Here is a 15,592-nt window from a genome sequence, read left to right as displayed (position 1 = left end):
TTATTTCACATTTTCTAATAGACAAAAGGCCCAAGCACATAAAACAATATAAAAATCATGTTATAAATAACTGAAATATTTTTACTCTAATAATTTATTATCAGAAATTTTCATTGCTTAAAGAAACAAATCAGGAAGTGAACATTGAGTATCTGAAAGGAAGAAATGAAATACTTAATTTGTATTATCTATGACTAAGGATTATTCAGAAGTGCTGAGCTATTTCTACCTCTTGTGAACAAAACTTACATTGGCCATTACATTAAATATTTACACAATAAGCCATATTATACATCACCTGTTGCCCAAATGCAGCCCCCAAGCATGGCAAAAGGCCAAAACTTAGGGCATCGCAGTATAAGGTTGACCACCACAGCAACCAGCCACACAGCAGCACAAAGCACCCACTGGAGAAACATGCCTAGAAGTAAATAACATGGTATTAATAGTTCAAATATTGAACAAACTCATACTTAGGCACACAGCACGTACATGTATACCTATGTATGTGTGTATAAATATATATATATATATATATTTATAGAAATGGTCACAATTTGTTAAACGTACATACCAGGCACTTGCACATATCATTTTTATGACTGACTAGTCAGCATATAATCAACCTACCTAAAAGATGGAGAAAGTGAATCTGAGATGAACCTGCCTGTCCAAATATCTAGATGTTTGTAGAGACCGACACTCAGCGAGCTCTTGCTTAACATTCAGCTGTCAGAACTTTAGAATAGCACAATAGTGATTTAAATCTTCAGAGATCATTTAGGTCACCTTCTGGGTAAAAATTAAGTCACTTATAGCCATTTACAAGCCTCATAGAATTGAAATTCAATGCCTATGATAGGCTAGATTTTATAAACCTATTGCCTTCTACGTAAAGGCTACTTCACTTTTATGTTCTTAGTTACTATTGTCCCAGTATGTGAAGACCACCTGGTGATCTCACAGTGCTTAATAGCACTGAAAGAAACATTAAGGTAGCCTTTCTGCTATCATCTTTGACTCTAACTTTGGGAGATTTTTGTTTATTTTTATTTCCTCACAGTTAAGGAGAGAAAATATTAGCTGCTAACATCAAAACCAAGATAATAGCCAGGCGCTGGTGGCTCATGCTTTTAATCCTAGCTACTCAGGAGGCTGAGATCTGAGGATGGCGGTTCAAAGCCAGCCCGGGTAGGAAAGTCTGTGAGACTATGCGGGTCAAAGCCAGCCCAGGTAGGAATGTCTGTGAGACTATCTCCAATAAATCACTCAGAAAAGCGGAAGTGGCACTGTGGCTCAAGTGGTAGAGCGCTATCTTTGAGCTGAAGAGCTGATGGACAGCGCTCATGCCAGAGTTCAAGCCCCATGACCAACAAAAAAACCCAAAAAACAAAAATAAAAGAAAAACAATATAAAAGTGTCAGATACATGCCAAAACTAAACCAAGATGAGGCAAACTATCTTAACAGGCCCATATCAATCACTGAAAGAAAAACAGCAATAAGAGACCTCCCAGCTAAGAAAAGTCCAGGACCAGATGGTTTTACAGCCGAATTTTACAAGGCCTTCAAAGCAGAGTTCACACCAATACTCCTCCAACTCTTCAATGAAATTGAAAGAGAAAGCTCACTACCGAACACATTCTATGAAGCCATCATAACCCTCATCCCAAAACCAGGCAGGGACTCATCAAAGAAAGAGAACTATAGACCCATTTCTTTGATGAATATTGATGCAAAACTTCTCAACAAAATTTTGGCCAATTGCCTTCAACAATTCATCCAAAAAATCATACACCACGATCAAACAGGATTCATTTCAGGGATGCAAAGCTGGTTCAATATACGCAAATCAATTAATATTATTCATCACATCAACAGGAGCAAGAATAAGAACCACATGGTTATCTCAATAGATGCAGAAAAAGCATTCGACAAGATCCCCTTTATGATGAAGGTTTTGGAAAAATTAGGAATCCATGGAACATTCCTCAATACAATAAAGGCTGTATATGACAAACCTACAGCCAGCATTATACTCAATGGTGAAAAACTAAAGCCATTTCCTCTTAACTCAGGAACAAGACAAGGATGCCCACTCTCTCCACTTCTCTTCAATCTAGTATTAGAATGCCTAGCTAGAGCAATAAGACAAGATGCAGACATAAAGGGGATCCAAATAGGGAAAGAAGAAATAAAACTCTCCCTCTTTGCAGATGACATGATCTTGTATTTAAAGAATCCCATAGACTCCACTCCCAAATTACTCAAGCTGATTCAAAACTTTGGCAAAGTAGCAGGTTATAAAATTAACCCCCCAAAATCAATGGCTTTTCTGTATGCCAACAATGAGAAAAGTGTGGCTGAAATTAGGAAAGCAACTCCATTTGTAATAGCCACACAAAAAATAAAATACGTAGGAATTAATCTAACTGAAGAAGTGAAGGACCTCTATGATGAAAACTTTAAAATCTTGAAAAAGGAAATCAACACAGAACTAAAAAAATGGCAAAGCCTCCCATGCTCCTGGATTGGAAAGATTAACATCGTGAAAATGGCAATACTTCCCAAGGCTATCTACAAATTCAACGCAATACCTATTAAAATTCCAACCTCATTCTTCAAGGAAATAGAAGAGGCAATCCAAAAATTCATATGGAACAATAAAAGATTCCGAATAGCAAAAACGCTCCTCAACGGAAAGAACACTGCTGGAGGAATATCAATACCAAATTTCAAACTCTACTATAAAGCCATAGTAATCAAAACAGCTTGGTATTGGCATAAGAACAGACCTCAGGACCAATGGAATAGAATTGAAAACCCAGAAATGAACCTACAGACCTATAGCCATCTAATCTTCGATAAGGGAGCTAAAACAATAGAATGGAAGAAAGACAGCCTCTTCAGTAAATGGTGCTGGCAAAATTGGTTAACTACATGTAGAAAACTAAAGCTAGATCCTTATATATCACCCTGCACCAGAATCAACTCCAAATGGATCAAAGACCTTGAAATCAAAGCAGACACTCTGAAAACATTACAGGATGGAGTAGGAGAAACCCTAGGTCTCCTTGGCTCAGGCCGAAATTTTTTGAATAGAGACCCGGAAACACAACAAATCAAAGAAAGGTTGGACAAATGGGATTGCATAAAGTTCCAGAGCTTCTGCAGGGCAAATGACATAGCTAGCAAGATCAATAGAAAGCCCACGGATTGGGAGAAGATCTTTACTAGCCATACAACGGACAAGGGTCTCATATCTAAAATATACTTGGAACTCAAAAAATTAAACCCCCCAACAACAAATCCTCAAAGAAACAACTGCCCAATAAATAAGTGGGTGAAAGACTTAAAGAGAAACTTCTCTGAAGAAGAAAGAAGGATGGCCAATAGACACATGAAGAAATGTTCAACATCCCTAGCCATAAAAGAAATGCAGATCAAAACAACATTGAGATATCACCTCACCCCAGTTAGAATGGCAAAAATCAAGAACTCTAACAACAACAGATGCTGGAGGGGATGTGGACAGAAAGGAACCTTACTTCATTGTTGGTGGGAATGTAAACTTGTTCAACCACTTTGGAAAGCAGTATGGAGGTTCCTCAAAAGACTTCACGTAGAACTCCCCTATGACCCAGCAATCCCACTTTTGGGCATTTACCCAAATGTTTACAAACAAGACCACACTAAAGCTACCAGCACAACAATGTTTATTGCAGCATTATTTACCATAGCTAAGATATGGAACCAACCCAGATGCCCCTCAGTAGATGAATGGATCAAGAAAATGTGGTATATATACACAATGGAATTCTATGCCTCCATCAGAAAGAATGACATTGCCCCATTTGTTAGGAAATGGAAAAACTTGGAAAAAATTATATTAAGTGAAGTAAGCCAGGCCCAAAGAAACATAGGCCCCATGGTTTCCCTTATTTGCAATATCTAGTATATGTATGAGTCAAGCGGAAAAGGTCAGATAATGTGATGTCAGGAAAATGAACCCTTAGATAAGTATTTTAATGTTTTTTTCTTTCATGCATGTGTTTCTAAGGCATTTATAAGATTATCTTTTTGTTGCTTTGTATGTCCCTCCCCCACAGTATAACTCCTGCTTTCACTATATTTGATGTCAGTATAACTTGTGGAGATGGGGAAAAACCAGTTGTTTAAGGATACAGGTGGACCTGTTGCAACAATGAGAAGTACAAGTTGTCATGTCCAAAACAAGCTTTACCACGTCGGTGCGGGGGGGGGGGGGGGGGGGGGGGGGGAAGGAGAAGGATTGGGATTGGGGGGGAGGGGGGAGGCTGGGAAGGGATGTGAAGCGTAAACCAAAGGAGGAGGCTGCAATGCTTGGTAAGAAATGTATGCATTATCCTGCCCATGTAATTGTAGCCCCTCTGTACAGTATGTTCACAAATAAAATTAAATTAAATTAAAAAAAAAAAGAAATGTACTCATTACCTTGCTCATGTAATTGTAACCCCTCTGTACAATATTTATACAATAAAAAAAAAAGTGTCAGATAGATGAAAAGGAGGTTTGTTTTACAAGTAAAAAATTGAAAACAAAAATCATCAACCAGACTTTCCCAGAGCTCTGGGTGTAGCTTAGTGGTAGTGTGGCATGTGTAAGACCCTGAAGAGTCAGCAAACACACACTCACACACACACACACACACACAGAAATACACACACACACACACACACACACCAAATAAACCAATCCAAAAAGCTTGTGTGGGATCATAAAGCAGATTGTGAAAACCTAAAAGCTGAGTCGTCTGCCTTTTTCTGTTGTTTTTCTACTATTTCCATTCCAAAGAAAAGACAAGATAGGTTCTAGCAAAAAAATATTTGCTATCCTATTGTATAGGCTATCTGAAGACATTAGGAATGAGGAAGATAAAACAAAGTTCCTGGGAAAGTCATTTCTCAACAGATATTCACTTTAATATCTCTAATCCTTTCTTGTGTTATCCATATGGAGGGCATATGAATAAAACAGTGACCTTTTGCTTTTCATTATCTAAAAGCTACCTCACACTTAATTTTGCTCATTACTATTATAGGAGGAAGGAAAGAAAACATAAGGGGGAGAGGGAGTCCTCTGGCTTTCCATTTCCATGTAATTCACAGAAACATGGAATCCATGACAAAAGGCATTTTAAAGTGTCTCACAAAAAGGAAACTCTCACAGTGTGGAATTTCTAGCAGGATTAGTAAAATAGGACAAAATAGGGAGAAACAGAGAAGGGAGGGAGAACTATCTTCTGCTTTATAGTCAAGAGATGGAAGTGAAGAAAAAGATTCCAAATGGTGGTTTGTTTTATGGTATTCATCTTGGAGGACTACATCTTGAATTCTCATCTAGAACTGTAGTCACATCCCCTAGCAATCCCTAATCACATGCTTTCAAGCATGGAAGGCAATAGAGTTAGGGTGAGCCTATTACTTAAAATATGACTAAGATGGATCTTATTGTTACTTAATATATCAGAGACAAGTGGCCTCAGTCTACTCAAGCACAGCTACAATAGGTATAATTTTTAGGCCAGTATTTCAGATATGCCCATTTAAACATAGGCAGCTTCCTACTAAAAGGAGAAGTGAGTCAGATCTTTTATGTACTCCTATTCTGGTTGCTTAATAAGAGAAAGGAAGGGTGAACAGAGGAAAATATGCTGCTCTGAATTTTTCCTTTACAGTTTTACTTCCTGGTTCTTTTCTAATTCCTGAGTCTGACACTAACATTTTTAATATCCTTGTCACTCCATTTACCGATCCTATCTAAAGTGCACCATGTAAAGCTATGGATGTTGGGGGAACAGCTTCATCAGAAGTATAATAAAAATGGGTCATATAATAAAAACAATAATAGTTATAACTACACAAATGCTGTAATAAATATAGCACTTCAACATAAGAAAGACTCACAGTTTGCTAGTGGAACTGGAATCAGAAGGGGCTTGATAACTGCATTATTATGAAGTTGGATGAACAATCTGACACCAGCTGTAGGTGAGCCTGATAAACAGCATGTGAGGGTAAAGAGAACTGAGGAAGTTGGGAAAGTTTTGAAGTATATGTTTGTGTGTGTGTGTGTGTGTGTGTGTGTGTGTGTGTGTGTGCGCACATATTGTACATTACTACATATATTTATTTAACTGGGAATAATATTCTGTATTTGTCTCATTTTCTGCAGCACAAAATTATGTATATGAAAGCATGACATTCATGTTAGCCTCATATTGTTTCTAATTTATCAGTTGTGTTGGAAAATTTAAAATTAGTGCTTTCAAACCATGTGTTGCTTGTAGAACTGACTATAACTTACTGATGTGGCTGAAAATTTTTCCTGACAGTATCCCTTCCTAGTCTTCCATGAATCACAGCCAGAAGGGTTATACTCTTCTAACTCTTGGATAAACAGGGTTTTATCATACAATATATGTGAGTTCTGTTCATTTGTTCCTAGTATCAACAAAACAGGGTTTTTTTTTTTGGTAACTATCATTTTAAAAAGAGCAAAAAGCAAAACAATTTAAAATTTTAAAAATGATTTTAGTTTAGCAATGAAGTAAAAATAATTACCATCACCAGTATCATATTTTTTAAGTGGCACAAAGTTTGAGCCAAACAAAAGTATTGCCACAGAAGAGGAGAGGTAGCCAATGGCCAGGCCTGTTCCATTATTGTTCATGGTGCTAAGAGAGCCAGAGTGAGCTGGTGCACTTCAGACTCGATGCCCTTTTCAAGAGTTTCTGAAATGAAAGAAATAAAAATGAAACCATGAGAAGTTGTAAACCTCTGGACAAATTATATTCAATATATGATGTTTGTTCATTAAAAGTACACTACAGTTCTTTCTTGTTAATAGTCAGGACATTATGTAATTATATATTATGTTTGCACTGTATTTTCATTTATTCTACTGGCAGATATTCTTTATTACTAATGTACAATAAAAAGAAACTCAATGTTTCCTTCAAAACTTGAAAACTTCTTCCAAGTTCCGAATCCAATCTTTACTACATTATAACAACTATTTCCCTGTAAACTGGACTGATATTAGGAAAAAGTGTTTGAGTTTGGAGTTCAATTGGCTGAGGTGTCAATCAAATTCAAAGGTACTTAAAAAGACTTTCAGAATTATTAAGTGCTTTATAAGCAAAAGCTTTGGTTGAATTTCAGACAAGAGCTTAAGGGAACATTTAGGTTGCATTACTGCTGTTAACTAAGAATACCCTGGAGGTGAAGGCATTTTTCTTTCAATCAGGAATATATCCATAGTAGACATCCACTTACATAGTTGCATAATCTTGTCATCTGGACAGGTGGTGTAATTCAGTGGTAGAGTGTGTATTTACCATATGTGAAACCCGGGGTTCTACCCTCAGATCAATCAATCAATAGCTTGTGAATTTCTATCTGACCTTTATAAGCAAATGAAGATAGAAGTAATGCTTCACAAATCTTGTCGAATCAACTATCAGCAGTGGGTATGTTGCGCAACACTAGCAATTTGCAGGGCAGTGCAAGGGAGCTAGTCAGCACTCTGGCTTGTGCAATTTAGAAACCATGGCTCATGTAGAGATAACTAACTTTTCACTAAAATTAATCAAAACAAGTTAAAAACATCCAGCCATGTTAATTACACTTCAAATGCCTAGTATCCATGTGTCTTTTAGCCATCGTACTGGACAATGCAGATTCTAGAACTGTCTATCATTGCAGAAAATTCTTGCACCCCAGTACAAGTATACACTTGATGAAGTTCTGGTTTCGCTAGGAATATCCAAACTACCAACACCCCACAGTCAGATCTTTTTCATGAGAAAACATTTGGAAATGGCCACCAAACACAACTCACCTTTTTCATTGCATCAGCTACGAGGAAAATATCCACAAAATAATTTGGTTAGTCTTTCTACCACATCATTTTAGATTCATGTTTTATATACTAATTGGAACCACTGTTCTGGAATAGAATTCAGGATAATCCAGTCTTTCTCCCTTTCAACCTTCATGTCATAGTGATAAGTTTGTGTGGATGTTTCTAGAATTTATATGAAATCATTTATTTTTATGGCAATGCTAAATATATTGTTCTTAAGTTTTGTTGTGTTTTGGCAGGGAATACTAATACACAATTACCTACAAAACATCTTGATACCTTTATGGAAAATTTAACTAAAAACAGGAATATATTCAAAATAGGACAATAACTTTCATAAAGAAAATGCCTATTTGAAATTACCTGTACTTTCTTAAAAACATACTGCTGAGAAGAAAGTATCTTTCATGGAGATATGGATGAGGAAGAGGCTGAGACATTGAAAAGTTAATCCAGTGTCAATATCCATAATAGTCCTCTGGTAGGCTCCAAGGAAGTTTAAACTTACATGGCCCATAGAGGAAGAACTGATAGGAGCAGATACCAAACAGAAATTGGGGAAACTGAGATAAGAAGAGCCCTGCCTGGATTACACAGAGACTCTGTCTCAAACAAACAAGCAAACAAAAAGAAACAAAATCCATCATTGTAGGAGAGCTGAAAAATATAATGTATACAATAATATAATATAATATACTGAGAAAGCAAGAAGAAGGAAAAGGAGGAGGAGTAGGAGGAAATATTTAGGAAGGGCATCAGACGAAATAACAGGAATAGCTCTTGGCTAAGAAATTACTTTCCATTTTAATTCAGATCAAGTAGGAAAAAAGCCCCAAAGTTTTACATAAAAAGAAGAGATTGGGGCCTGGGAAGATGGCTCAGTGGTAGAGCACTTGCCTTGCATGCCTGAGGGCCCTGGGTTCGATTCCTCAGCACCACATAAGCAAAAAGAAAAAAGCCAGAAGTGGCGCTGTGGCTCAAGGGGTAGAGTGCTAGCCTTGAGCTGAAGAGCTGAGGGACAGCGCCCAGGCCCAGAGTTCAGGCCCCACGACCGGACCCCCCCCCCCCCCCCAAAAAAAAGAATAAAAAGAAGAGATTGTCAGCTGGGAGCTGGTGGCTCATATCTGTAATCCTAGCTTCTCAGGAGTTTGAGATCTGGAGAACTGAGGTTTGAAGCCAGGCTGGGCCACCTAGATTTTATCCCAAAATAACCAGGCAAAAGCTGGGCTTGATGGAGAATGCCACTGGGGTTTGAACTCATCCACCTGAAGGTACTCTACTTTTTGAGGCAAGTCCCAGATGGGGCAGAAGGGCCCTGGACTGGAAATAATTTGAAGTGCTGGTTAAGTGTAGGACTTGCACTGTGACTGATGAAATGAGCTGTCTTAGGTTACTACCTGCAAGCACATGAAGTTTATGGCACAACTCTTCATTTCACAGAGCAGGCAGTTTTGACTGTCAATAGCTTACCATCATTTAGGAAGAATCTACTCTCTTTGAATTAATGACATTTTTGTAGAAAAGAAAGACAATCACTTCAGCATATTACTCCTATTTCTTTTTAGCACAAACCTAAGGCTCAAACTACTGGTACTTTTAAAACTTTTACTTTATTATTTTTCTTTAAAAATTTTAAATTAAGTTTAATTGCTACATATAAACATAAAACACACACATAACAATCAGGTAACATGTCCCATATTGGATATGTATAAATTAAGTCACATTTGAATCAGTTTAAATCCATCTATTTCCTCAAACGTTCAGGGTGCTATGAACATTGTTTTCCTATTTAATGCTTACTTTTAAATGGTCATTGATATTAGGTATTTATTTTTTAAATTTTTACTACTTTTCTTTCTTTTAACTGTTTTCCTACCAATTCTAAGCCTCTCCTCCACCCCTTTTAATTAGTACTGGGTGTGTCACTTATCACTGCCACTTCAACGACTGCATTTTTAGTTTATTGATTTCCTCAAAACTCCAGGCAAAGTTAGCAGGGCAGCACTTTACTATGAGCCCCAGTTTACGTGTGGCAATCAGAGATCAGGGCTGCACTTCCGTGAATGATCTGAAGCAACTCAGCTCCAGGCTGCGGAGCTTACTCGAGTTGGTAAGGCGCTGCGCCAAGTCGGGGCAGGCTCCTTGAGCAGAGTCCCAGTATGTCAACTGCGCAAAGTTCTTACCCTCAATGCGCGAAGTCTGGGTACGCTTATTGCGCAGAGTCTGTACTCGCTTGTTGCGCAAAGTCCGTGGGTGCTCCCGCCCCCCGCGAAAAGTTCTTATTGCGCAGAGTCCGTACCCTCTACGCAGAATCCGTATCTATTCACCGTCCTGCCTGGTCATACTCACAGCGCGCTCCACGCCGCAGCCCGAGTGCCGCGCTCTCCGACCGGACCCCAGAGCTGGAGCTGAGCTTTATCCAGATGCATCCACCCCGCCTCGGGCCTCTACTTCCTGCTGGGTCCGTCATCTCCACACCCTCTGGGAGGCCCTCCCAGGCCAGCAGGCTGGGGCCGCCCTCCTCCCAAGGTTGGGCCACATGGCCTGTCAGGTGACTTGCTGATAGCCATCAAGTTCTGTCATTCAACCAGAGAAACAGGCTTTATGTGTGCAAAAAGGGCACAGCCAAGCTAGAAACCCTTTTTTAAGTGTGAGTTGTGATGTTTACGGATAAAACAGAAGGCTGAGGGATTTCACAGTGTAACCGAAGAACCGAAACTGACTTTTTCCCATTTCACTTCATCACCAGTACTTTATAAATCCAGATCATTGATCTATCTATTGAACTAACAGAAAAAGAACGACATATGGGAATATAACTCAGGTTTGGTTGCACCTGACAATATGCATTCCTCTTCCTTTATACTCCCCCTCCTCCTGCCTACTTTTTTTTTTCTTTTTTCTTTTTTAAGTACTAAACCCATACCCGACCAACTAAAGTGGAATCTGGAGGTGGTGCTCAGGAACTATTTTCTTTTTGAATTTCTTGAAGATAGAGCTAGTGTGAAAATAGGCTTGAGGATCATATTCTAGATCAGGAGTCATCTGATTTCCATGCCTGTAAGAATCACTCAGGAATGGGTTATAAAAGATCCCGACTACTTGGTTCAGAGTTTGAGGAACATTTCTTTAGTTTTCAACTGTAGATTTAGTTTTCAATATGTAGATTCTTGCAGCATGTGGTTATTCATCTTAGAAAAAAATGGAATTAACAATTCTACTGGATTAGAGTAATTAAACACTGGCACATCAACTATTATAATAACATCTCTATTGTTAAAAATATAGAGCCTCTTTATCACTGCAGAGAGCTCTAGAGGAGATCATTGTAATAGACTTGAGGAAACCCTACCTTCCAGGTTTCAGTACACCAGAGGACACAGACATTAACTTTAAATTCCCAAACAGGAAATATAAGTACTCCTCTACTATGAGGTTCAGAATAGCCTCTTGAAGAAATGACATTAAACTAAGGCCATCCAGTGTTGCTAATGGTTGTGGAGATCACAAGGGAGAAACAAAAACAAAAACTCTAAAGACTGTTAAATGGTGAGATTTTCTGGAAGGAAGTTTTGCTTTATTTCAATGTCACATTCATTAGTAGAGGGAAGGCAAAGTATCATTTCATTTAAGAATTTTTTGAAAAATTCCTCTTCAACATGGCAAATTCTACAGGATTCTAGGCATCCACACATAGTGAGATCAAAGGAAGATACTCTTAGAGGAACACAAAGGCACAGTGCCTATGTGCATCTGATCATATAAAATAATATTTATCAAAATGAACTCCAGGAAGGGGAAACAAGAGGTTTTTTTTTCCTTTGGTCCTGTTTTTGTTTTGTTTTTTGTCTTGTTTGTTTATCTATCTTTGGGAGGGCAAGAGATGGAGGGACAATGGATGAACAAATGCAGAAGTGGCACTCCGTGGATACTATGTTGAAAATGTACCATACAATTTGTTGGTGTGATGGGAGGGAAAAACTGGGAGAGAGTAAGGGAAGGGGTGGATTTATGCTTTACCTGACTTAGGCAACTGTAACCCCTCTGTACATCACCTTTATAGTAACAACAAAAATGAAATAAAAATGTCTTTCCACTTAAGGGAAATGATTAATTAAGCAATCCAGAAAAAATTGGAAGAAATAAGTTCCCTTGGCCACATGTACATGTATATACAGACATATTGGTTTACTGTGCTCTATTGTGTTTTATGGAGAGATGAGGATGATGTTGGTGATAGTGATGATGATTTTACAAACTGAATGTTTGTGGCAATCTACTGGTACCATTTTTCTAACAGTATGCGTTCATTTTGTGTCTTATATTTCTCATAAAATTCCAGCTTTTCGATTATCATCATATCTGTTATGGTGGTCAGTGTGTAATTTTCTGATTCCTTTTTGGTACCATGAACTTCAACCACATAAGACAGGGATTTTTGGACCCCCACCCAAGGATTGGCTCCAAAGTCTTGTACACACTAAGTGAGTGCTCTGTCACCAGTATCCCAAAACAAGGAACGTAATCAATCAGGCTATTATACTGGCTATACCCTGGTCTCTTCTAAGGTCTCCTTAATCCTTGACACACAAAAATATTGAACTAGGATAGTTAATACTCCTACAATGGTAAATGGTCACATTGGATGAAGTTATATCTCTCACTTTAAATAAAAAGCTAGCTACAGGCCATTTGGACCAGAATCTGGTGCAGAATAAGTGTTATACAGAGTAGCCTTTCAATTTTAATTGCATCTTGCATTTCCAAATGATTTGATGGGGATTGGGAAAGCAATAAAGAGAAAATATATGTCTAGGATAGTCCTAGCAGAGGATCAGAATAGCTCAGTGGTATATATATAATGACCATACAAAATGATATGAATCAAAATGAACTCCAGGATTTGGAAATGAGATTTGTTTTCTTTTTCTTTTTGTTTTTAATGTACTGTGTGAAGTTATTTCTTTTATCCTTCATTATTTTTCTATTTCCGCTCCCCCATTGGGTTATCCCTGTAGTTGCTGCTTTTGATTTTGGTATCCTATGTCTTGTATATATGTTTATCTGATCTGGGGAAAGAATGGGGGATAACAAAATGGTGAGACAAAGGACAAAGGATAAACCAATGCAATAGTGATATTCACAAGACACTATGTTGGAAATGAACTTTACAACTTGAGGGGAGAGAAGGGAAGGAGGGAAAGTGGGAGAAAAAAGGGAGGGGGTAGCAATGTTTGTCAAGAAATGTACTCATACCTTACTTATGTAACTGTAATCCCTCTGTGTATTATCCTTACAATAAAATTTAAAAAAATTAATTTAAAAAATCTATTTATATTCATAAAAGTCAAAGACATAAAATCTTGCTTTTTACACTCTTTATGGAGCATATGTTCAATTCATGCTTCCAACTCCTTTTTTTTTTTTTTTTTTGAGTCCTGTCGTGGGGCCTGAACTCTGGGCCTGGGCGCTGTCCCTCAGCTCTTCAGCTCAATGCTAGCATGAGCCACAGCACCACTTCTGGCTTTTTTCTTTTTGCTTATGTGGTGCTGAGAAATCGAACCCAGGGCCTCAGGCATGCAAGGCAAGCGCTCTACCACTGAGCCACCTTCCCAACCCTGTTTCCAACTCCTTTGTTCTTGCTCTTTTGATAAATTTCTTTCAGTGGATGACTAATTTCTATTTCAATTAGGTTCCCTCCTTTATTATTTATAACAGGCTTCAGCCTTTTACCTAGTATTGAGGATAAAGAATTAATCTTCTTTATGTGTACATGATCTTTATATTTAATGATTTATGTTATGTCCATATGGACCAAGGGTGAGTAAATTAAGTGAAATTAAGGAGAGTAACATTTAGCTAACAATAAAATTTTCTTATAAAAATAAATAAAAAGCTAGCAATGGTAACACTTTGTGAGACAGGCATGTTACAAGCTGAAGCAGGTTAGGAGTCAGGTTTTTCTTGCCAACCACCTTACCAACTGGTAAATTCAATGGAAAAGTGGGCCAGCCTTCACATTGCTTCTGTTCAGAAGTGTCTATCCAGATCATTTACCTATACCTCAAGTAGATTTTTTTTTTTTATCATGAAGTGATGAAGTTTTTTGAAGTTTTTTGTTATTGTTGCTGCTGTTGTTGTTGTTGTTTTAAATGCCCATCCTGGGGCTTGAATTCAGCACTTAGGTGCTGTCCCTGAGCTTTTTTGCTCAAGGCTATAGCACCACTTCTGGTTGGTTTTGGTGGTTAACTGGGGATAAAAGTGTCACAGGTTTTCCTGCCCAGGCTGGATTTGACCCATGATCCTCAGATCTCAGCCACCTATGTAGTTATGATTACAGGTGTGAGTCATTGGTGCCTGGATAAGTTTTTATATATTGTCTGAATATCAATTCTCTGTCAAATGACAAGTTGATAAATATTTTCTCAGACTCTGCAAGTTGTCTTTGCAGTCAGGATTTTGTTTTTGTTTATTGCTGTGCCAAAGTGTTTTAGTGTTATGTAATCCTTCTTGTCAATCCTTCTTTGTCAATTTCTTTCTTTATACCAATGTCTTGAAGTATTACCCTATGTTTTCTTCTAATAACTTCAGTATTTCAGGTATCGCATTTAGCTCCTTGATCTATTTTGAGTTAATTTTTATGAAAAATATTCAGTATTATTAATCTTCAGAGAAATGCAGATGAAAGCAACCATGAGATTATACCTTTATGTCAGTTAGAATGCCTTCTAAAAAATAAAAGACTAGCAAACACCAGCAGGGATGTAAAGAAAGGGGCTCTTATATGCTATTGATAGGAATGTAAATAAACATAGCCATGATTGAGATGGTCAGTCTTGTTATTGAATCTCTATGGCTCATACACTGGGAGATATATTGACAAAATGAGACAACATGGAAGCAAAGGCATGATTACAAGCAGATAAATGCAAACTCTGAGCGTAAAAGGAAGTATTGGAAAGAAGAAACCCTCCAACAGGAAAGAGAATACATGACAGCTGACAAAACATTGATGAGCTTGACAATGATTCAACAGAAACTTTTCTAACTTAAAGATAAATAGAAAACAGATCTTCCTGTCTCTCTATCTCTGTCTCTGTCAGTCTCTGTCTGTCTGTCTGTCTCTGTCTCTATCTCTCTCTCCCTCCTTTTTTTTATTTTGCCAGTCCTGTGGCTTATACTCTGGGGCCTGGGTGCTGTTCCTAAGCTCTTTTTGTTGAAGGCCAGTGCTCTACCACTTGAGCCACAGCTTCACTTCTACCTTTTTTACATAATTATTTGGAGATAAGAGTCTCACAGACTTTCCTGCTCAGGCTGGCTTCAAACTGTGATCTTCAGATCTCAACTACTTGAGTAACTAGGATTACCAGTGTAAAACACCAGTGCCTGGCTAGAAAACAGACTTTTAAAAAGGCACAGATACCAGGAAGTGTGAGACAATTAGAAAAGGGATTAAATAAAGATAATGGTAGATATTAGCATGAAAAAAAGAGAAAGAATTAGAAAGTATTTAAAGTGACAATGGTTGGCTATCTTCTAAAATTAATGACAGATACCAAACAACAGATGCAGGAAGTTCAGAGAATACCCTAAGACAAAACTTCCATGTACATTTGTCATATAGAAATTTCAGAAAATCCAAGAAGATATTGAAAGAAACTAGAAGAATAACTCTTACCTATAGA

At 37.8% G+C, this 15,592-nt stretch overlaps 1 protein-coding gene across 1 annotated transcript in view; it reads right to left on the bottom strand.

The window, feature by feature from the left end:
• Window positions 1-10,369, bottom strand: part of Tmem144 (transmembrane protein 144) — a 40,742-nt gene extending 30,373 nt beyond the window's left edge. Inside the window, exons 1-3 of the mRNA XM_042668471.1 lie at window positions 10,257-10,369; window positions 6,602-6,771; window positions 299-421 (exon numbers count right to left, since the gene is read on the bottom strand). Coding sequence (XP_042524405.1) covers window positions 299-421; window positions 6,602-6,710 — 232 coding nt within the window. The 5' untranslated portion in view covers window positions 6,711-6,771; window positions 10,257-10,369. The remainder of the gene's footprint in view (window positions 1-298; window positions 422-6,601; window positions 6,772-10,256) is intronic.
• Window positions 10,370-15,592: the final 5,223 nt, after the last annotated feature.

Source organism: Dipodomys spectabilis, unplaced genomic scaffold (assembly GCF_019054845.1).
Source record: "Dipodomys spectabilis isolate Male_0828 unplaced genomic scaffold, ASM1905484v1 ptg000436l, whole genome shotgun sequence".
In the NCBI taxonomy this organism is placed as follows: domain Eukaryota; kingdom Metazoa; phylum Chordata; class Mammalia; order Rodentia; family Heteromyidae; genus Dipodomys; species Dipodomys spectabilis.
Note: the sequence above shows the minus strand (reverse complement) of the source record. Positions and strands in the feature narration are given on the sequence as shown.